The 21,949-nt window shown below is 45.4% G+C and overlaps 3 protein-coding genes across 4 annotated transcripts; 1 reads left to right on the top strand and 2 right to left on the bottom strand.

The window, feature by feature from the left end:
* Window positions 1-170: 170 nt before the first annotated feature.
* Window positions 171-7,768, bottom strand: LOC307081377 (uncharacterized protein). 2 transcript variants are annotated; one of them, XM_079744531.1, is made up of 7 exons: window positions 7,251-7,768; window positions 4,698-4,877; window positions 4,277-4,437; window positions 3,688-3,874; window positions 2,933-3,109; window positions 2,487-2,668; window positions 171-2,337 (listed from the first exon to the last, which is right to left on the bottom strand). In XM_079744531.1, exons 2-7 carry the CDS (start codon window positions 4,846-4,848, stop codon window positions 1,867-1,869), a joined length of 1,329 nt encoding a protein of 442 aa, XP_079600657.1. In that variant the 5' UTR covers window positions 4,849-4,877; window positions 7,251-7,768; the 3' UTR covers window positions 171-1,866. The 2 variants fall into 2 exon arrangements, with proteins under 2 accessions (XP_079600657.1, XP_079600658.1); XM_079744532.1 differs by having other exon boundaries at window positions 3,724-3,874.
* Window positions 7,769-8,151: 383 nt separating this feature from the next.
* On the bottom strand, window positions 8,152-10,446 carry LOC307081348 (uncharacterized protein). Its single transcript, XM_079744493.1, has 2 exons — window positions 10,310-10,446; window positions 8,152-9,703 (listed from the first exon to the last, which is right to left on the bottom strand). Exons 1-2 carry the CDS (start codon window positions 10,393-10,395, stop codon window positions 8,944-8,946), a joined length of 846 nt encoding a protein of 281 aa, XP_079600619.1. The 5' UTR covers window positions 10,396-10,446; the 3' UTR covers window positions 8,152-8,943.
* An 8,005-nt stretch (window positions 10,447-18,451) lies between these two features.
* cysltr1 (cysteinyl leukotriene receptor 1) lies at window positions 18,452-21,758 on the top strand. The gene is made up of 2 exons (XM_079745327.1): window positions 18,452-18,586; window positions 19,212-21,758. The coding sequence occupies exons 1-2, from the start codon at window positions 18,545-18,547 to the stop codon at window positions 20,220-20,222; spliced, it is 1,053 nt and encodes a 350-aa protein (XP_079601453.1). The 5' UTR covers window positions 18,452-18,544; the 3' UTR covers window positions 20,223-21,758.
* The last annotated feature ends 191 nt before the right edge of the window (window positions 21,759-21,949 follow it).

Here is a 21,949-nt window from a genome sequence, read left to right as displayed (position 1 = left end):
TATTCAGCGTAAAAATACCAACTATCAGGATTCAATATCTCCCGGAGAGCGTCTGATTCTATCCTCATAGATTACACACATCTTATTTTACCACAACACCCCTGCATATAGCCTATGTTCAAATATAGAAAAAAGGAGACAGGAAGAAAACAGCTTATAATTTTTATTTATCTAAAGTGGTGTACCATGTATTCCAAAGCAGTATAGAGTGTATAAAAAGTGTAAAGATGTATAAAAGGAAAAAGGCACAAATATAAATATCATAGAGGACTTACAATGGGGAGAACAAGTATTTGATACACTGCTGATTTTGCAGGTTTTCCCACTTACAAAGCATGTAGAGGTCTGTAATTCTCATCATAGGTACACTTCAACTGTGAGACGGAATCTAAAACAAAAATCCAGAAAATCACATTGTATGATTCTTAAGTAATTCATCTGCATTTTAATGCACGACATAAGTATTTGATCACCTACCAACCAGTAAGAATTCCGGCTCTCACAGACTTGTTAGTTATTATTTAAGAAGCCCCCCTGTTCTCCACTTATTACCTGTATTAACTGCACCTTTTTGAACTTGTTACCTGTATAAAAGACACCTGTCCACACACTCAATCAAACAGACTCCAACCTCTCCAAAATGGCCAAGACCAGAGAGCTGTGTAAGGACATCAGGGATAAAATTGTAGACCTGCACAAGGCTGGGATGGGCTAAAGGACAAAAGGCAAGCAGCTTGGTGAGAAGGCAACAACTGTTGGCGCAATTATTAGAAAATGGAAGAAGTTCAAGATGATGGTCAATCTCCCTCGGTCTGTGGCTCCATGCAAGATCTCACCTCGTGGGGCGTCAATGATCATGAAGAAGGTGAGGGATCAGCCCAGAACTACACGGCAGGACCTGGTCAATGACCTGAAGAGAGCTGGGACCACAGTCTCAAAGAAAACCATTAGTAACACACTACGCCGTCATGGATTAAAATCCTGCAGCGCACACAACGTCCCCCTGCTCAAGCCAGCGCATGTCCAGGCTCGTCTGAAGTTTGCCAATGACCATCTGGATGATCAAGAGGAGGAATGGGAGAAGGTCATGTGGTCTGATGAGACAAAAATATAGCTTTTTGGTCTAAACTCCACTCGCCGTGTTTGGAGGAAGAAGAAGGATGAGTACAACCCCAAGAACACCATCCCAACCGTGAAGCATGGAGGTGGAAACATCATTCTTTCGGGATGCTTTTCTGCAAAGGGGACAGGACTGCACTGTATTAAGGGGAGGATGGATGGGGCCATGTATCGCGAGATCTTGGCCAACAACCTCCTTCCCTAAGTAAGAGCATTGGAGATGGGTCGTGGCTGGGTCTTCCAGCATGACAACGACCTGAAACACACAGCCAGGGCAACTAAGGATTGGCTCCGTAAGAAGCATCTCAAGGTCCTGGCCTAGCCAGTCTCCAGACCTGAACCCAATAGAACATCTTTGGAGGGAGCTGAAAGTCCGTATTGCCCAGCGACAGCCCCGAAACCTGAAGGATCTGGAGAAGGTCTGTATAGAGTGGGCCAAAATCCCTGCTGCAGTGTGTGCAAACCTGGCCAAGAACTACAGGAAACGTATGATCTCTGTTATTTCAAACAAAGGTTTCTGTACCAAATATTAAGTTCTGCTTTTCTGATGAATCAAATACTTATGTCATGCAATAAAATGTTTTAGATTCCGTCACTCACAGTTGAAGAGTACCTATGATAAAAATTACAGACTTCTACATGCTTTGTAAGTGGGAAAACCTGCAAAATCGGCAGTGTATCAAATACTTGTTCTCCCCACTGTATGTCCTTTCAATCCGTTGCCAGAGGAGTAAGGTCCGACTCCTTTCAGTCAGTTTCCTGGATCTGGTTCTGGGAAAACCTGTAGAGCAGGCAGTCCATCTCGTACTCAAACTGTGCGAGCTGATGCTGCGGGAGCATTCGCAGCCGGTGTTCAATACGCTTGCAGCACACCGAAATGTAGTCGTTGTGCTCCTCTTGCCGTGGTGCTCCTGTTGCCATCCTTTCCAGGGTTTTGCCGATGGTCTGCATGAGCACCACCTCCTCATTCACGGCCCGATCCTGACGCTTCTTTTTCCGCTTTGCGGGCTGACGCTTGCTTCGATCAGTACCTCCGGAGGTCAAACTGGACTCCAAAACCCCTGGGAGTATACCCTCACAGATGGTCGACTCTGCAATCGGGGAGCCAGTCCATGGGATGTCCAACTCGGGCTCGTCTGGTAGTGTGCTGCCATTGCCCTCCAAAGATGAATCAGTCACCATGCTCGCCCCCTCAGGTGATCCAGCATCACACAATTCCTAAAATAAAGAAGAAGGATGGATTTAATACCATGGTCTCCTCCTATTTATAACAGGGCATGCTTGCCATTTACAAAAAAGAAGAGCTCAGCACACATAATTTTCAAGACCATATTTGAGAAAAAGGCAGAGATGATCAATTCTATCACCTTGCGAGTGAGGTTGGACGTGCTCTCCTTCCTCTTGGTGTGTGGCTCAATGAACTGCATCCGATTGAGGGTCCACTGTTGTCTCATCGTCCTCGGGGCCCCTGAGCTTCCCGAAGGAGCCGTTTTTTTAAAGCGATTGTAGGTCGTACGGAGGTTGTCCCATTTCCTCCGAACTACTTTTCCTGAAGGGCACCAAAGACAGTTCAATGATCCCTCTTTGCATCTCAGATTTACGCTAGTCAAGCAAGTAGACTTGCAACATCAAACTGAATACCAATGTCACACATGATACATGGACAAACAAGCCATGGTAGTCATTTCGGGTTTCGACCAAGGCGGACAACATGTACCGATTTTGCATTGACTATTTTCGATCGTGGTCTTGTTTTTCATGCATTGTGGTGCTATTACATTGATGCAAGTTGTGCAAAAGTAGGAGATATTACCTGATAGATGGAGCTCGTTTTCGATCTCACGCCACAGTTGATCCTTCCTATTCCGGTTGGAATAGCCCTGTAGCGTGATGTTGTACAACGGTGGTCTCTTTTCCACCAGTGCAATCAGCTGCTCCTCCATTTCTTCGGTCCACTTGAACATTATACGTGAGGAGGACTCTCCCTTATCTCTCAGAACAAAAAAAGGCTTGTAAAGCTTCACATGCAGACTTGTAAGTCATACTGGTGTCAGGAAGTGTAAGAAACATTCGCTGGCCATCTGTGCCCAAACAGTGAAGCATTAGTGTGGTTTTACTAAAAGTCAGAGACCTTTCGGAGACCTTTTCAAGGCCTGGACAATAAAATCTGTTTGCGTGCAAAAGATGGTATCAGCAAACACTCTGACTGTTGTCAACTTTATTATCAATCTGCCAAAGTGAATAACATAGAAAGCAATTAACATTTTTTACAGCCTTGGCGTTGCCATGGGTCAGATATTATGAGTTATTATAAACTGAAATCAGTAAAGCAAAACATTTATTTAATTTGTGCTATAATTTTTATTCTTGTTATTTGGGCCATGATATGTAAATCCACAGTTCTAATTTCCTAAACAGTTGGCTGCCATTATTCAAGCATTATCGAATGTTTCCGAGCCGTTATTTGGCCGAAATCAATAAAAAAAGAGCAGCACTGGTCAGCAGTGAGTGCCACGAAAAGATTTTCAAACATCTTTATCAACGACGTATCTAACATTGTCGGCTCACCACAAGTGTCCAGTAAAGCAGGAGGTTGAGAATTACCAAGAAAAGCACAGATGGCCGACTCTGCAATCGGGGAGCCAGCCAGCGGGTTTTCCAACTCAGGCTCCTCTGGTAGTGTGCTGCCATTGCCCTCCAAAGAGGAATCGGTCCCCATGGTCGCCCCCTCAGGCGCCCCAGCATCACACAACTCCTAAACAAAAGAGCAAGGGTGGAATATGATACCCACTGCGTTATGCCACACAATGCACTCCTGACCATCCCTGGGAGAAGGGGTCCCCCAATCTGCATTCTTCCTCAAGATTTTTTCCTTGCTGATTAAGGGAGTTTTTTCTTGCTCTTTTGGGAGCTAGGGTCAGGGGGTTGTCATACATATTTGGCCTGTTAAGCCCTTTGAGACTGTAATGGTGATTAAGGGCTATACAAATAAAATGTAATTTAATTTAATACCATGGTATCCTCCTCTTCATAACAGGGCATGCTTGCCATTTACAAAAAAAGAAGAGCACACGTTATTTCATAGACCATATTTTAGTAAAGTATTTAGAAATGTATCTAAATTCTATCAGGGTGGTCATTTAGTAAATTCTATCACCCTGCGATTGAGGTTGGAGGTGTTCTCCTTCCTCTTGGTGTGTGGCTCAATGAACTGCATCCGATCGAGGGTCCACTGTTGTCTCGTGGTCCTCGGGGCCGTTTTTTTAAAGCGATTGTAGGTCGTACGGAGGTTATCCCATTTCCTCCGAACTTCTTTGCCTGAAAGGCACCAAAGACAGTTCAATGATATGTCCCTTTTTGCAAGCAGGCCGACTAGCAAAATCAAACTGAATACCAACAACAAACACTCGTATTCTGTGTACAGAGCACTGATTACAAAGCAAGGCATGGTAGTCATTTCGGGTTTCGACCAAGGCAGACAACATTAAGCGATCGTTTGACTATTTTCAGGTCTTGTTTTTCATGCATTGTCATGCTAATACATTGATTGCATGTTGTGCAAAAGTAGGAGATATTACCTGATAGATGGAGCGCGCATTCGATCTCACGCCACAGTTGATCCTTCCTATTCCGGTTGGAATAGCCCTGTAGCGTGATGTTGTACAACGGTGGTCTCTTTTCCACCAGTGCAATCAGCTGCTCCTCTATTTCTTCGGTCCAGTTGGCCATTATACGTGAGGGGGATTCTCCCTTAACCCCTGGAACAAAAAAAGGCTTGTAAAGCTTCATATGCAGACTTGTAAGTCCTACTGGTGTCAGGAAGTGTAAGAAACATTCACTGGCCCTCCGTGCCCAAACAGTGAAGCAGTAGTGGGGTCTAATGATGTGTTTGAGATGCATTGTACACCCCCCCGCAGTTGCAAGGTGGCAAATCTTCAAGCTGTCTTGCGACATTTCACGAGGCACGCCCCCTTTCGGTCGTATCCATGAGATGTATTTTCTTTGTATTTGTACCATGTTGGTCGTTTTAATGTTGTTTAATGTTTAATTTTGAATGCTCTTCCATACTTGATTTCATTGCTGCTTTAATCCGGTCACCAATTTATGCATTTCACGGTCTTGCGGTGCGTGCAACACAATGTAAAGTTTTGTTGTTTGTTATCGAGGGGTTTTGTAGGGATGCCCACAAAGACATACGGATTGCTAGGAAGTGCTACAAGTCAGGAAATGATGTCACAAGAGCAACTCGTGCGGTTGGTGTACGATGCATCTCGAACACACCACAAGAACCGGAAAAGTGGGTTGCCGGAAAGGATGTAGTTTGCGGAACAATCACAGCCCTTGCTGCTGCGTCACCTCAACGCAGGGTTACAATTTTTGGGGGTCAGGCCCTTGCGTTGGACGCAAGGAGGGTCTGCAAGGACGTAATGGGTCCCTAAACCATATCTTTACCTTAAGGTAACATACTATACCACCAGGTGTGAGTGTGATTAGCCGGTACAAGCCGTTTCGAAAATCAGCCTCTTCTGACATCACAAGTGGGCGTGTCCACCTAGATGTGTGCTGGATAGATCAGTCTACCAGCCTACCCAGTGGTCTGTAGCAAACATTGCTCATCTATCCGTCATACATCTAGATCATGGTTTCTCAACGGTGGCGGTAACGCCCCCTGGGGGGTGTTCGCACAACCTAGTGGGGCGCTGGGAACGTGATTTTCTTTTTCATTTTTTGGGGGGGATTTTAAACTTTCATGGTTTTCAATTGTTTTGTGAAAAAAAAAGGCTACCTGAAATTAATAGCCTATTTTGATTTATTGGTTTCTAACCCCTCTACCGTCTCAGCTACTTTTTACTGTCTATGCGCAGTGTAACAGTGGTCATACAGCGCGGTTCGGTCCTGCACACGCCCAGACTCCCGTTCAGCTATCGTCATGATCAGTGGCGGACTCAGAGTGTTTGAAGGGCAGGGGCGAAAAAATAAAAAGGGCACATTCTTGCTCTAGAGGGCACATCGTCATAATTTATTGTATGAAGGGGCACCAGAGGGCACCCATTCATTATTTTCACGTCAAGGGCAGCCAATAAGGCACTTTCTCTCGTATTCACCACTCTAGAAGGCACTTTTTCAACCATGGAGGCACTGTAAGGGCTTAACCCAAGTTCGCGGGTTAACAGTTCAATAACTAACACAACACAATCAAACATGGGCGATAGCAAAAAAAAAATTGTTTCATAACCCGTTTTCCTCCTTCCTCTTGCTGTTGTTAGTTTCCAGCTGCTCTGAGCGTAGTCTCCACGAAAACACTGTTGCATTTCAAATACAAAATATATAGGCCTTATTAGGCCTCTGTGCGCGATCTGTTTTCGCGGTGCCCGGGCCGCGGTGCCCGTAGTTCCCAGGCTGCGGTGCCCGCATTGCCTAGGCCGCTGTCACGGTGCCCGCAGTTCCAGGGCCATTCATTCATTCATGGGGCACGCCGGAGGCGCGGGAGTGCCCACGCCGCGGTCACGGTGAAGGAATGTTCAATCCAACCATTTCTTCCTCAACTCTTCTTTCCTGGCCAATGGATCTGGATCTCTCTCTCTCCCTCTCCCTCTATCTCTCTCTTCCCCGTGTCACTCTGGAAGTTTAATTGGATTTATTACAGTGATGGACAGTTCTGTTAGCCAATCAGAGGTGAGACATTTGCATGTCATGAATATGCATTAATATTTATATTTTTTTCACCAAAACCGACTCAAGAGGGCATTCATTGCTATTAGTGACCACCGCGAAATCAATGAAAAACAATGCAGTGACACCTTTCAGCAAAATAACACGAGTGTGAGTGGGGCTGTTAGTTTATTTAATTTTTTTTATGGGGGGGGGGGGGGGCGTTTGGTAAGGTCAGGGGGCGTTTGCTCAAAAAAGGTTGAGAACCACTGATCTAGATTGACACACCCACTTGTGATATCAGAAGAGGAAGACTTTCAAAACGGCTTGTAACGGCTAATCACATTCACACCTTGTGTTATAATATGTCACCTTTAAGACCCGCAGTAGTGCACGTTTTCTCCTCGTCCGCATTGATTGCCACTAGATAATTTTCAAACATCTTTATCCACGTTGTATATAAAACCTTGTCGGCTCACCAGGAGTGTCCAGGAAAGCAGGAGGTTGTGAAATCCCAAGAAACTCAATTCTTCGTCGCCAATATGTTGTGTATAATGTAAGTAGATGGGCGCACACACAGCCCGAATCAAACCAACGGCCAACTGCCTTTATCCGACCACTCCGTTGGTGGTTGGATCTCCGTGGTGACTTCTGCCAACGACTCAGTAGCCTGTAAATTCTGCGCTTGCGCGAGATGCAAAAAAAACAGGAAATGACGGAACGGAGTGCAGACCATAGATTATCAGATTAGAAAAACAAAGCGCACACACTATTAAATGCTCCTCCATTTGGTCCACGCAGCCATGGCTTCCAGAAATATGTAGAAATATCCAAAAAATGCAGGGCAACGATGTAGTGTAGTCTGTAACGCTGCGCCATCTGTTTAAGTGGTTTGTTTACCATCGTCACTTCCGCTCCTCCCACAAACCCCGCTGATTCGTTCTGATAGCAGCACAAAATCAGAATATCCGATGGCTAAAATCATCTCCCGCCAACACTCTCAGACTGTGCATGTTGAATCAGACCAGACACAATCCGCGCGGTTCCTAAAGCTTCCAAAACAGCTGACCACACAGAACAGATTTGGCCCTGAAGTCGTCCGTGTCTCCCCAAACGTTTCAGATGGCCAACGGTTGGGCCATCTGATAGAAAGCAGTCACAGGCGGAGACGATTCATAACATGCTTTACTAAATTCCGTACGCATAGTTCTCACTCTACTCTGGTACATGCGTATTGTATAAACAACTCTGGTGGCATAGTGCCACTAACTGGTCAGAATGGAATGCATGCTACACTATACTGCAATACTTCACCTAATTGGTCTGTTTGACTTATTGTAAACAAATATGGATCCCTTCTCAGTTAGAGGAAAAAACGTCTGAAGCAAACCCTGTTTATTGATTCATAAAGTGTCCAAACTTACAAAAAACAATTACAATACTCTTCAAGTATTTTATGCATTTGACTCACTCTTGGCAGACGAACGTTGCTGCTGGAGGCAGAGGATTGTGGCAATATTGTGTATGCGGGGAAATCGTAGGAGGAGGTGTGTGTGTGTGTGTGTGTGTGTGTGTGTGTGTGTGTGTGTGTGTGTGTGTGTGTGTGTGTGTGTGTGTGTGTGTGTGTGTGTGTGTGTGTGTGTGTGTGTGTGTGTGTGTGTGTGTATGTGTGACATTATTTGGATGAACATTCACTTTACCAAGCCACAGCCCCTCGAGGTGCTATGCTCGGTACACTTGCTCAAAATGTACTGCTTAGAGAGCCTACTCTCCAGAAGAACTTGAATTTCTTTAAATATGCCATGATTTATTTTTGGGGGGTTTGAAGTCGTAATGTTAACAGCTCAAACCACATGGAAACATACGGGAATCTATTTAAATAATAATAATAATAATTTAAAAACATATTTTTCCTTTGGCACAATGCAGCCTTCATTCAACGGCAAATTATATTTGGTCCCACTCCTTGACCGTAGCAAGTGTTCTAATGCCACTTCTGACCCTGTCAACATTTTGCCTTTAAGCTCAGCACTCTTAACAGGGGTTCAATTAATTCCCAGATGGTCTCCCATGAAGCCTAATGTTAAATTATCAATAAATATTATTCTGAAATAACACAGCAGCATGAAAAACAACCACATCATGGAACTGTCCACCTCGGTGAAAGGAAGTCTAGTGGAAGCAGCCGTCTCTCTTTTGTGGTCTGCAATAGATGACAAAATAGTGAAACCATACATTCACCACCCAAAGAGCCTTCCTCAGATAGAGGGAGGAGTTTGACAGAGCGAGCCCATAGCTCACGCTCACATCGTCTGTCCGGGTGACCGGCATCACCCCAGCCATCCACCTGAAATCCACCTCCGGGAGCAGTAGTTCCAGCAGCACCAGAACCCACACCAGGCCACAGCTGAGCTGGGCATACCGGGCTGTCCTGAGCCTGCGCGTCTGGAGGGGCCAACGGGATACCAGCACCCCCTCTAGCCCCAGAAGCCCCAACAGGATGAGTGAGGCCAGCAGGTGGGCATCCAGGAGCTTCTCAGCCAACACGCACGGCACGGCACGCCACCACCACACCCTTCCTGCTGTCTCCTGGGCCACTCCTCCCGGTGCAGCATCCTCCATCACGGCGAGGTCGAGGGTGGTCAGCGCTAGCCGCAGTGCCAGGTAGGGGAGGGGGAGGAGGCCTGCGAGGGCAAGCTGCCGCAGGAAGACACTGGAGGGCTTGGTTGAGATGTGGGGCGAGCGCAGCAGCAACAGGGCCTTCATGCTGATCACACAGCCCACCACCAGGGGCAGCGTGGCGCAACGGGGAGACAGAAGTACCGTCACTTGTTTCAGCAGAAGGAACCGCCGCAGAAGGCCCATAGGGGTGGACAGCGCCTTCTCCTCGGAGAACATCTGCCGACACCACGATTTCAAACCATAGTTTGATCTGCCATTGAGAACAAATAAGTTAAATAAAGGCTGTACTCATTGAGGACTACGTCATTAAATGCATCTGTTATGCGTCAATAATTGTTAATGGTTTTAATAGGGGTGGTTTTGTGTTTTGTGTGTTCACTAACACCTGCAATATTTAACTATTCTACTGCAGCTATTAACTCCAGCTATCAATATCTGAACTACTTTTATTTATCTGACCTAAATTGATCAAGAATAAAATGTGCTCAACAAGTCCAACCATCCAGGGACTATTCCAGTCCACTTGTGACCCCATAATCTAAAACTGACCCACCTGTGTGTGGGTTCATTTATAATAGGAGCCCAATCCGGAAATCAAATCAAATCAAAAGTGGCATCAGGAAGAAGTACAGCTTTGTTTGGAGGTGTACGTTGCAATCATACCACATTCCTTTCTTTGATCTGCCTCGATTACAATACACTACACAGACTTTACTATACAATACAGTATGGTCCAGTAGAGTCATGTATCATAGCTGGTTCCAGAGAACACCGGTAACTTTCCTTCCCCTCCTTCTGCCCCTGCCTCTGACATATCGGAGTTGATACCACCAACCAAACATCTGTTTGGACTCACCTCAGTGTGGAACCAAAGCTGAAAGTCATAGCTTTGGGGTTCCTTGCCGGACTCTCTTCTCTGTGGTCCCTCTTCATCTCCTCCATTTACAAACCTGTTTCTTGTGGGAGTTCAGAACCCTTCTCACCACGTTTCACTTTAAGAGCCTCTGTGGAGGAATGACATACTGTATAAAGGCAAGCCTTATCAAGATCCGGGCGTGGCCTGACTCATGGGATTCAAGTCAAGTCAAGTCCATTTTATTTCATGGGTACAGCACTACCTTTTGTAACAGTCTCAATGTGCAACGCCCCCCCCCCCCCCCCCCCAACCCTAAGCCTCAGAATTACATACAGACAAGGAGAAGAAATATGAAAAATAAATAAATACATTTTGACAATCTCAAAAACATTTACAATGGAAACTCTCACTCGGCAATCCCTCCCTCCCTCTCGCCACTGAACATATAACAACAAACGCTATCCCTTCCTAAATCTCTCCAATTTCCCCATGATTAAACACATCTTTCAGGAGATTTCCTAGGAACAGTTGTCTTCATGACATAACCATCGAAAGTCTTCCAAATTATCGCCCTATCCCGTCGTTGAGTCTAGTTTCGGTCACAAGGTGTGAACATTAGGCTTGATTGACTGGGCGGAGCTAAGGCTGCCTGAGCTACCATGTGCATTTAAAGGCTAAGTGTTAGTAGCGTCAGCTTTAGCGTCAGGACCCAGTAAACTAAGACCCGGGAAACAAAGACTAAGGGAGTCTCTCTGTGGGAGTCCCGGGAGAGAACCCGGGAAACAAAGACTAAGGGAGTCTCTGTGGGAGTCCCTCGAGGAAGACCTTAGAGGCCACTGTATTGTAGTTATGTGTCATACTTCAATTATCGTAGTTTAGTTAATTAGAATCTCTACTCATAGACGACGCCACAATAGATCCTCTGCTCGGCATCGTAACCCATCCAATCTATGCCATTTACCCACCCTCGCCATCACTGACGTTGAAGTGATGGGAGGACTCTGGAATTGCCAGTCAGGGGTCAAAAAGGCAGACTCTATTTCGGCCTGCGCGTCCCTCAATACCCTCCATTTCCTGCCCCTGACAGAGACCTGGATCACTCCAGAGAACTCTGCCACTCCTGCTGCCCTTTCCACTGTTTACTCATTGTCACACACCCCTAGACCTTCAGGGCGAGGAGGAGGGACCGGACTCCTCCTCTCTCCGATGTGGTCCTATCAGGTCCTTCCACTAGAACACTTGGCCAGATCTGCATTTGAACTCCACGCTGTCACTGTCACCCTTCCTATTAATCTCTTCATTGTGGTAATCTACCGTCCCCCTGGTCCCCTTCGTGACTTCTATGACGAAATGGATGCCCTTCTCAGCTGCTTTCCTGAGAATGGCACACCACTCGTTATACTTGGCGACTTTAACATCCTGCCAGAGAAGTTGGCAGGATGTTATGCCCCCCCCCCCCCCCTCCTTGGCTGTCTGAATCTCTGCGGACCTATAGAGCAGACTTACGGGCAGCTGAGAGGAAATGGAAGAGATCAGACTGTCCTAATGATCTATCTCACTATCTCTTTCTTCTCTCTGAATTCACCTCCACTGTCAACAGCCAAATCTGCCTTCTACCGGACCAAAATTAACTCCTCCGCCTCAATCCCCAGGAAACTGTTTTCCTTGTTCTCTTCCCTCCTCAACCCCCCCTACCCTCCTCCTCCTTCCTGCCTCACTGCTGATGACTTTGTTACCTACTTTACCCAGAAAGTAAAGGACAATAGCTCCTCTTTTATCACAGCCACCATCCTCCCTCCCCCCACCCCCACCTGTCCTTACCCAATTTATCCCTCTCACCTCAGAGGAGGTCAACAGAATTATAACATCTAACCATGCCACCACCTGCCCCCTTGACACTATCCCTTCCTCCCTCCTCCAGGCTGTGTCAAACGTCATCCTGCCATTTCTCACCGCACTTATTAACTCCTCCCTCACTTCTGGCATTGTTCCAACGTCTTTCAAGACTGCCAGAATAAAGCCTCTCCTCAAAAAACCAACCCTTGATACCACTGACATCCAGAATTACAGACCGGTATCTCTTCTTTCATTCCTCTCTAAAACATTGGAACGTGCCGTCGCTAACCAACTGTCCTCCTATCTCTCATCTAACAACCTGCTTGACCCTCACCAGTCAGGCTTCAAAAAAGCACACTCCACAGAGACGGCTCTCCTCGCGGTGACTGAGTCCCTCCGTGCGGCCAGAGCCTCGTCCCTCTCATCGGTTCTCATTCTCCTTGACCTGTCTGCAGCATTTGACACTGTGAACCACCAGATCCTCCTCGCCACTCTCGCCAAACTTGGCATAGCTGAATCTGCCCTTTCCTGGTTCACATCCTACCTGATGAATCGCACTTATCAGGTAACATGGAATGGCTCCTTGTCCAAACCTTGCACGCTTGACACTGGTGTCCCTCAAGGCTCTGTACTGGGGCCTCTTCTGTTCTCCCTCTATACCAGATCTCTGGGCTCTGTAATTACATCCCACGGCTTTTCCTATCACTGCTATGCTGACGACACTCAGCTATTTCTCTATTTTCCCTCATCTGACAAAGCCCTGATTGCCACAAGCATATCTGAATGTCTGGTAGAAGTCAGCACCTGGACAACTGCCCATCACCTGAGGCTTAACCTCAACAAGACTGAGCTCCTCCTAATACCAGGGAAAGATTGCCCACACATGGACTTACTGGTCACTGTTGAGAACATCACTATATCTCCTTCTCCAACTGCCAAAAACCTTGGTGTAGTGTTGGACATCAGTTATGCTGCACCGCAAACATCACTGCGGTGGCCCGATTCTGCAGAATTGCACTTTATAACATCCGCAGGATCTGGCCCTTCCTCACAAGGGAAGCAGCTCAGCTTCTAGTCCAATCACTGGTCATCTCCCGCCTCGACTACTGCAACTCGCTCCTGGCTGGACTCCCTGCCTCTGCGATAAAACCCTTGCAGCGCATCCAGAATGCGTCAGCGCGCCTCGTGTTCAACCTACCAAAGTTCTCACATGTAACCCCCCTCTTCCGAGACCTCCACTGGCTCCCTGCAATAGCTCGCATCAGATTCAAGATGATGGTACTGGCATACAAGGCAGTCGATGGAACTGCCCCTGCCTACCTCCAAGCATTAGTAAAGCCACACACCCCAGCTCGATCCCTCCACTCAACTACCTCAGCTGGACGTCTGGAACTGCCATCGCTAAGAGGAAGCAAAGGTCGATCAGCAAAGTCACAACTTTTCTCTGTTTTGGGACCTCAATGGTGGAACGAGCTCCCTACCGATGTCAGGATCGCAGAGTCGCTCACCAGCTTCCGCAAAAGACTCAAAACTCACCTGTTCAGAGTTCACCTCGACTCTGCATAGAAACCAATGCACAGCCACCATTGAATGTTGTACGTCCTGGCACTTATTGTACATTGCACTTATTCAAGGTACTTAATTGTCTAGCATCTACAGTAGCTGCTATCATTGCTTTACACAGGGAATGGGTTAGCCTAGCGATTGTAATACTTGCACTTGGTTCTATGAACATCTTTACTGTACCGACAGCGATATATTGTTTCACTTCTTATGACAAATGTACTTATTGTAACAAATGCACTTATTGTAAGTCGTTTTGGATAAAAGCGTCTGCTAAATGCCCTAAATGTTAATGTTAATGTAACCCATTGTGGTATTGAGCCAGTATCCTGCCATAATTCAAACCTGAAAAAAAAGTTTCAAAAGGCATGTAAGTCTGGGTTTGAAAACTCAAAAACTCCTTGTATAAAAGGTTTTGCAACACTGAAAAAAAGAGATTATAGCCTGAAAAAAAATTCAAACATCTGCAAACATGATTGTGTTCTATTTTATCTTCATCATTTTCACCAACAAATTTTCAAAGTAAATTATTTTTCACAAACACATTTTCAAAGTTTAAAAAATGTCACCAGCGCATTTGCAGAGTTTCAAATCTGGCACTGTTCTAACAGTGTATTTAATTGTTTCCCGGTTTTGAAACCTTGTAAATGGGATTCTGCAAACAGGTGTTCATACATTGAGAAATACGTTTTGAAAGGTTGAATATTTATTTTAAAATACTTGTAAAAACAATACCCGGCGCATTTACTGACTAGAAATGTTCAGCGTAGTGTCCGAATTGTCGTTTGTTCGCTCCCTATATAGTGCACTATATCATAAACACTATATAGGGAATAGTGAGTGAGTGAATAGGGAACGATTTCGAACAAAGCTTTTGACTTTGCGTCTTCGCGTTTTTGTCTTTGCGTGTTACTTTTTCTGGTTTATTTTTTCTCACGTCGCACCCCCCCTGAGGAACTCTGGTGCCCCCCAGGGGAGGCGCGCCTCACAGTTTGAAAACCACTGATATAGAGAGTTGACAATTCAAAAGAGGTAGCAATTGGATCAATTTACCCCTGGAGATACCTTCACAGATGGCGAAGCCGAGCTAACAAACTAACAGGCAATCAGTCGTCTACAAAGATACAAATACATATAATTACGCTGTGCATATACAAATAAATATCAGTATAAGCATCATAAAGGGCCTCTGATACAATATAGACAGTTGAGAATTCAAAAGAGGTTGCTATTTAATGCACTTACCTCAGAAGTTACTCGACGGCCAGCAATGGAAATTAATTATCTCCTACGCCGTATATAGATGTTTTGGAACTATGCGAGGCTCCATACCCCGGAAGTAGGCGGGAAAAAACGCTACAAAGGAGTCCAATGTGTCGCCACTCTGTTATATCTATCACTCTGGTGTCAATGAACTAAGATAAAGCTAATAAAGTCTCCCCAGTGATCCATGAGATCAAGCTAGAGTGCTTTTGGGATTTTGTCTTGTGTGATGTAGGTTTAAGCACCTCAAATCGACTCATTCATAATCCGATTATTTGTGTTTTTGTCTAAAAAGCCATTAATGACATTACCCAATGGTTAATGTGGTCATTTATGTTGAGCATCCAGTGAGCCAGTTTCCCAACAGTGACCTCCTACGTTTATCTGTCAAAGACTGACTGCTACAGATGAGTATCTCATCTCCCTTTCCTTTCCAAAACACTAATGAACTGTATCTAAGCAAATCACTCCGTTGGAACTCAACGATAATTTGGATGTCTTGGGGCCGGCTGGAGCTGCTGCTAAGTCCTCAGTTCCCCTACTGTCTGACCCTCTGTCAGACACGTGAACCCTATGGATAGGTGTGTGTGGTCCAATCCGGGATCCCCCCTCTCAGCTCACCAGGGTCTATCATCAGTGTTAAGCTACTATGTCATCTCTACATCGCATTTCCCTGTTTCCCTGTAGGAGCCAACATCATCATCATAATAATAGTTCTTAGAATAATAATATCAAACGAACAGACAGCAAGGTCCAAATCACATCCCTCATCCACACTTTGCCCCAGTCAATGACAAAGGACACTGCCTTCACCGGGAGGGACTCATTCTCAGTCCATGCAGATACAAAAGTATGTCATGTTGTGCTTACGAGAGCTGCTCTGCTCTCTGTCCAGGAAAACGTGTGCAAAATAAATAGTTTAGAATCCAAATACAGGTGGATGAACACACATAAGTGCATGTTTACACAGTGCTACAATGCCTACATGCTGATACAACAATGTTTGACTATGATATTTGAGGCGCTTTTTTGACAGACACCAACTACAAACACCAACCTGGGTATGTCTGAAAACACCACCACCCTGGGTGATCATTTCCAAAGGCAGACGTGCTCATGCCTGTCTTTGGGGCTTGACATAGTTGATTCTCTATCTGGGCTGCCTTGGTCAGTCTCTGGGATATTGACCAGGTGGTACAGCTTAGTGCTGTGTGGAACCGTTCCACACAATCGCGCTTTATGTTCTTTGTAACCATCGACACGACATAGAACTTGAGAACTTGCCACTCCGTCGAGAGTGGTAAGTACTCACAGATCCTGTATGAATCACGTTTTTAGGGAATGGAATGGAAAAGTGCTTGTTGTGTGCTGTTTTACTTCAGAGCCCAGCGAGGAAGAGAGTTCTGAACCATTTCATCCACAATCTCTGCAGCATCAGCTGTCCTCGTTTTACAGCAGCGTCAACCTATTTTTGAGTTCTTCATCTCGCTGTCGATAGATCTCACTCAGCATTACTGCATCCCACTGTTCACTCTTGTGGTGTCCCATTTTCAAAGTTGTGATGTGCTTTCTGGGCAAATAAGTGGTTGACCTACATAGACAACCTACTTAACTGTCAACCGCACAAGATTAAATCGCAAAACTTTTTTTCAAGCCACTTCCCATGGCATTCTTTCTTTGCTTATTTTTTGTTTTCTATAATGTTACGATGTTTCTGCCACTATAGGCTTAATATCATTTTCTGTCTTTGCTTCTTGCGTTTACAAAATTTAACCAACATATTTGATTCATAGGGAAAAACCCTTTTTGTTTTACCTCTGCTTAACCAAACTATATTCATTTGAGATTACCAGTTGGGCTCTATTGTGTCATATTGACGAATCAGCGTGGATGAATGCTTTAATTAATGAGATAAGAATCGCTACAGTCTACTCCCTCTCTCTCCCTCTTTTTCCCTCTCTCTCTCTCCCTCTCCCTCACTAAGCTGCACAAATATTGAAAATGTTTCTGCTAATGTTAATCATGAGCGTGAAATAAATACATGGTGCATGGGGAACACTTGCCCTGGTGATGGCCCCGGGCCCCGGGCCAAGCCGCTCTCTATCCTCACATTTGAGTATACAGCTGTGGAGATCTAAGCTGTCCCATGGGGGAAAAATTGTCATGTAACTTGGGGACCATGGAATGCTTCTATCCCTCTGAATAAATGATCCAATCCAAATAAACTGGAAGAACGTGGCAAGGCCCGGAGCTAATTTGTTATGAGGAAGAGTAAACAAGTATCGCCTTGACTCAAACATGGTCCTTAATCCTCTAGGATGCGCCAACATATCAAATACCACAGATGTTACCATCAATACAGACTGAAACCCGAAGACTAGAAAAAACTTGAAAGGTTTGAATTGCACAACCAGTTAAACAGGACACGACAGAGCTAGACCTCTAGACAGATGCTTACCATTCATCAAACACAACCACAACACTCCGTAAAAGCTTTGTAAGAGGCTCTGACCATGCACCTCAGGTTGGGTAGAAATGCTAAACGCTGTTATGATGCATTATCATCTAGCACAGTTGTGAGGCAAAAAGATTTGCTCTCAGAAATTTCACCCTCATCATTAAGTCAATTAGAGTTGGATTAGCCATCCCTCGTCCTCCAAGCTCCCACCACACCACCAGAGCCTTTGTTCAAATCAGTTTGTAATTTTCACTGCAATCTCCACAGTCCATTTGTTAAGTAGCAGCAGCTCATTAGCCACACAAAATGGGAAGGAAATGGGTGTGTGCTAAGTGGTTGTCTTCCTTATTACTAGGTTTTGTTTCATTGTGTATTGCATGTGTTTTGTTTTCACGTGCATCCCAACTTTACACGCCTAGCCGCTGAATACAGCCTGACCTTCGTCCGACCATGACCCTATGCTGTGCCTTGAACCCGCTTTATCCTTGCAGGGTTTTTTTTTCTTCTTGCCGCAGCAACATAGAACGGGTCCAACAAGTGCATATTTATAGCATGTTTCCTCTGACATGTAGACTATACTCAACTATGTAACTATTAAAGGGTGGAGGTTCTTAAATCAGCTGGGAGGAATAGTGAGAGTGAAAACTATTTGAACCAAACTTTCTCCGGAAATAAAACTTAAAACTAAAGAAGATTCTTAATAGGACTAAATGAATGATTACAATCATTTTATGTTTTATTTAATATCTAAGAAGGCTATAATGCGTTTGATTCATTTAGACTAAAGTCAACTACAAGGCCTGATAGTTAAACCGAATTTGATGAACAGCCTATCATAAATATGCCTATCCATTATTGCTTATATGTATTGACAATATATGTAAATTTGTATAATATATGATATCTTCGGAGTCGGAAATGACTTTCATTACGAGAATGTAGGAGGTTACGTTTTCTAGGAAGACAACAGTGATGAGCTGCACTTAACTTGAAGCGCGTCCCTCCAGTCAACAGTTGACTCAGGACACGCATTGCTCACTGTTCTAAATGCGCAACTCGCAACTCGTAGTTCGATACAAAGTAATCAAGTGTGAACACGCCTAGGACAACATTGAATGAATATGGCACTTGCAAACAATTACTCCGGGACTGGACTGGTAAGATTATTGACGATTCTTTTTATTTTGTATCTAATTATGAATGCTGAATTGTTGGTGTATTTAAAGTAAAGTAGAATACATCCAAAGACGTTTTGCCGATGAGAGGTTTGTAAAGTGACATTGAACATGCCAAAACTACGGCAACAAGCGCTGTTGGCGGCTGACACCTGAAATACTTTGTAACTAGCCAAACGTATGAATGTCTAAGAGTAATAAGCTATTATATGGTCTGTTTCATAACATTGTCTATATATGAACTTTCTTCAAACTGAAGTCTTTTTTCGATACGCCTGCCTATCTATGTATCTTTCTGTTTGTCTAACCGCCTGCCTATCTGTCTGTTTGTCGGTCTGCCTGCTTTATCTTTCTGTCTATCTGTTCATCTGTCTGTGTGTCTGCTTGGCTACATGTCTGTTTGTTCATCTGCCTGCCTGTCCATCTGTCTGCCTTCCTGTCTGTCTGTCTGTCTGTCTGCCTGCCTGTCCGTCTGTCTGCCTTCCTGTCTGTCTGTCTGTCTGTCTGTCTGCCTGTCTGTCTGTCTTCCTGTCTGTCTGTCTGTCTGCCTTCCTGTCTGTCTGTCTCTCTGTCTGTCTGTCTGCCTGCCTGTCTGTCTGTCTGCCAGGCTGGCTGTCTGTGTGTCAATCAGACAGGGAACAAGACCGAGTGTACGTCCATCGACAACTTCCGGAACCAGGTGTACTCCACCATGTACTCCATCATCACCCTGCTGGGGTTGCTCGGCAACGGCTTTGCCCTGGTGGTACTGCTGCGCACCTACCAGAAGAAGTCGCCCTTCCAGGTGTACATGATGAACCTGGCCGTGTCTGACCTGCTCTGCGTCAGCATGCTGCCCTTCCGCATCCTCTACTACGCCAACAAGGGCCAGTGGTACCTGGGCGACTTCATCTGCCGCATCAGCTCCTACGCCTTCTACGTCAACCTGTACTGCAGCGTCCTCTTCATGGCCGCCATGTCCGTCTCCCGCTTCCTGGCCATCGTGTTCCCCGTGCAGAACATACGGCTGGTGACGGAGTTCCGGGCGCGCCTGGCATGCATCTTCATCTGGGTCTTTGTGTGTGCCATGTCCTCACCCTTCCTCATGTCGGGGGAAACCCAGGACCCCCTCACCAACAAGACCAAGTGCTACGAGCCGCCCAGGGGCGGGCCGAGCACCAAGCTGGTGGTGCTCAACTACCTGTCCCTGGTGGTGGGCTTCCTCATCCCCTTCCTGATCATCCTGGTGTGCTCGGCGGGCATCATCCGCTCGCTGTGCCTGCGCCGGACACCTACCCATAGAGGGACGCAGGGCAGCCGGGCCATCCGCATGATCGTCATCGTCATGGTGACCTTCCTGGTGTGCTTCACGCCCTACCACGTGCAGCGCAGCGTGCACCTTAGCTTCCTGTCCAACGGGTCGTGCGAGAGGCTGATCTACATGCAGAAGTCGGTGGTGGTGACGCTGAGCCTGGCCGCGTCCAACTGCTGCTTCGACCCGCTGCTGTACTTCTTCTCCGGGGAGGGCTTCCGTCGCCGCATGTCCACCATGCGCATGTCGGGGCAGAAGTCCATCCCGCTCAAGCAGGGCAAGGCGGGCGAGCCTCTGGCCATCAACGCCGTGGCGCCGGAGACCTGAACGTCAGGCGGCGGCGGAGGAGTTGGGATTGATTTGAAGTGAGGACCTCATTTAGGGAGGATGAGTAAAGGATGAGATAAGTGGAGTGCATCGATAGGGTGTTTTTGGGGGCCACTGTGAGTCGGGTTGGCTAAAGGTATTAAGGCATGATACAGAAGTAGTTAGTAAAGTAAATAATGAGGTAGCTATACAGGGAGATACAGTTAAAAAAAAAAACTGTTTTGGTTTTGGAACCGGACAGCACAGCACGGAAATATGTAAGAATTTAAAGAAAATGGATCTTTTCCCCAGTATGGATATAATCAAGTGGCTGAAACCTGAAATGCTTTGTAACAAGCCAAAATGTATGAATGTCTACGAGTAATAAGCTATTATATGGTCTGTTTCATAACATGAAAGAAAATTGAATGTTTCCTCTGTATAGATATAATCAAGTGGCCTTCAAATGAAGATCAAACATGTATTGCACAGACATTATTGCTAGATCTGTAATTTATTTATCCATTAAGTAATTGAATTTTACTGAACATTATTGCTACTGAAGAAATCATATGGCGGACGGATATCCGAGTCTAATGCAATCATGGTTTCAACGCATGGATTGAATTCCTCATCAGGGATCCTATCCTATGCTTTGAGAGGTTGGAATCACAATATATACTCTTTGATGTTCTTGTATTCTGAAATGGCTAGTACCCCAGCTGTGGTAAAAAAGAGCTGTAGCTAAGATTTTGAGCATTATTTGTTAGAAATGGCACAGCCATCCATCTAGTGAGTGCAATGTGCTGTGCGCTGTGCTTACTTTCTGACCAATAAGGGCATCACTTCCTTAATTGGTTCAGAAGATCAATACTTCCGGTCAATCACAGTCTCAGTGCATGGAATCAACCACTTCTCAATGGCATAGAAATATACGGAGGGAGGGAGTTTGATTTCCAAATCTTGCTCTCTTATGCTTTTTTCTGCTACCCTGCTCTTACAACTCTCAATACCTACAGTTTTTATAGTTGCCCCTTTTTAGGGGCAACTATAAAAACTTACTAGTTTGACAGATTACTGCTTGTGAGCAGCAGAGGGAGCACACGGTGCATGGTTTCATACTGTATGATTGTCATTCTCCTTGCATGTGTCTCAGTGCTGCTAGATCCTTGTTGGAACACAAGGGGCCATTTGATAAAGACCTCAATACTCTGACTCAAGGGCGTAGGAACCGGGGGGGACGGAGGGGACGTGTCCCCTCCAATATCGGACACAGGCGCATTTGTCCCACCTAAAAATTATACCGGATTTGTCAGGTTTCCGATATGTGTCCCCCCCAATGTTAAACTCATTCCTACGCCCCTGCTCTGACTACTATACTTGAATATTATCATGCTTAGCCTTGGCATAAATACATTGTGTATGGAGGTCCAACTAGTGTTATGTGCACTTAAAGTGTCTGTATGATTGTTGTATACAGAAGTATTGTTTCATTTCGTGTCATTCCACGTTGTTCATGTTTAACTTTGAATGTGAGAAATAAAATTTCATTTTAAATGTCAATGATCTTTAAAGTGGATTATGTTTTCAATTCATATTGTATTGTTTGAAACCTTTTTAAAAGTTGTGTAATGTATATTGGGGGGTTATATGAGAACATATAACTACTCTACCCGCCGTAGTATGATGCACTAGCGTCACACTCTGCTTTGTATCTTTTTGTTTGACATAGTTTTTCACATTGAGCA

Source organism: Pollachius pollachius (assembly GCF_949987615.1).
Source record: "Pollachius pollachius genome assembly, chromosome: 10".
Lineage (NCBI taxonomy): Eukaryota > Metazoa > Chordata > Actinopteri > Gadiformes > Gadidae > Pollachius > Pollachius pollachius.
The sequence above is the reverse complement of the archived record's forward strand: the minus strand, read 5'-3'. Positions and strand labels throughout refer to the sequence as shown.

Excerpts from the sequence above, each read along its gene's own strand:
- LOC307081377 (XM_079744531.1), bottom strand. The coding sequence starts at position 4,848 with ATGGCCAACTGGACCGAAGAAATAGAGGAGCAGCTGATTGCACTGGTG. Across the intron at positions 3,875-4,276 it reads CCTCCAACCTCAATCGCAGG|GAGTTGTGTGATGCTGGGGC; the intron begins GTGATAGAATTT and ends TCTTTTGTTTAG. Across the intron at positions 2,669-2,932 it reads AAACGAGCTCCATCTATCAG|GAAAAGTAGTTCGGAGGAAA; the intron begins GTAATATCTCCT and ends GGTGCCCTTCAG.
- LOC307081348 (XM_079744493.1), bottom strand. The coding sequence starts at position 10,395 with ATGGAGGAGATGAAGAGGGACCACAGAGAAGAGAGTCCGGCAAGGAAC. Across the intron at positions 9,704-10,309 it reads AGCTTTGGTTCCACACTGAG|ATCAAACTATGGTTTGAAAT; the intron begins GTGAGTCCAAAC and ends TCTCAATGGCAG.
- cysltr1 (XM_079745327.1), top strand. The coding sequence starts at position 18,545 with ATGAATATGGCACTTGCAAACAATTACTCCGGGACTGGACTG. Across the intron at positions 18,587-19,211 it reads ATTACTCCGGGACTGGACTG|GCTGGCTGTCTGTGTGTCAA; the intron begins GTAAGATTATTG and ends TCTGTCTGCCAG.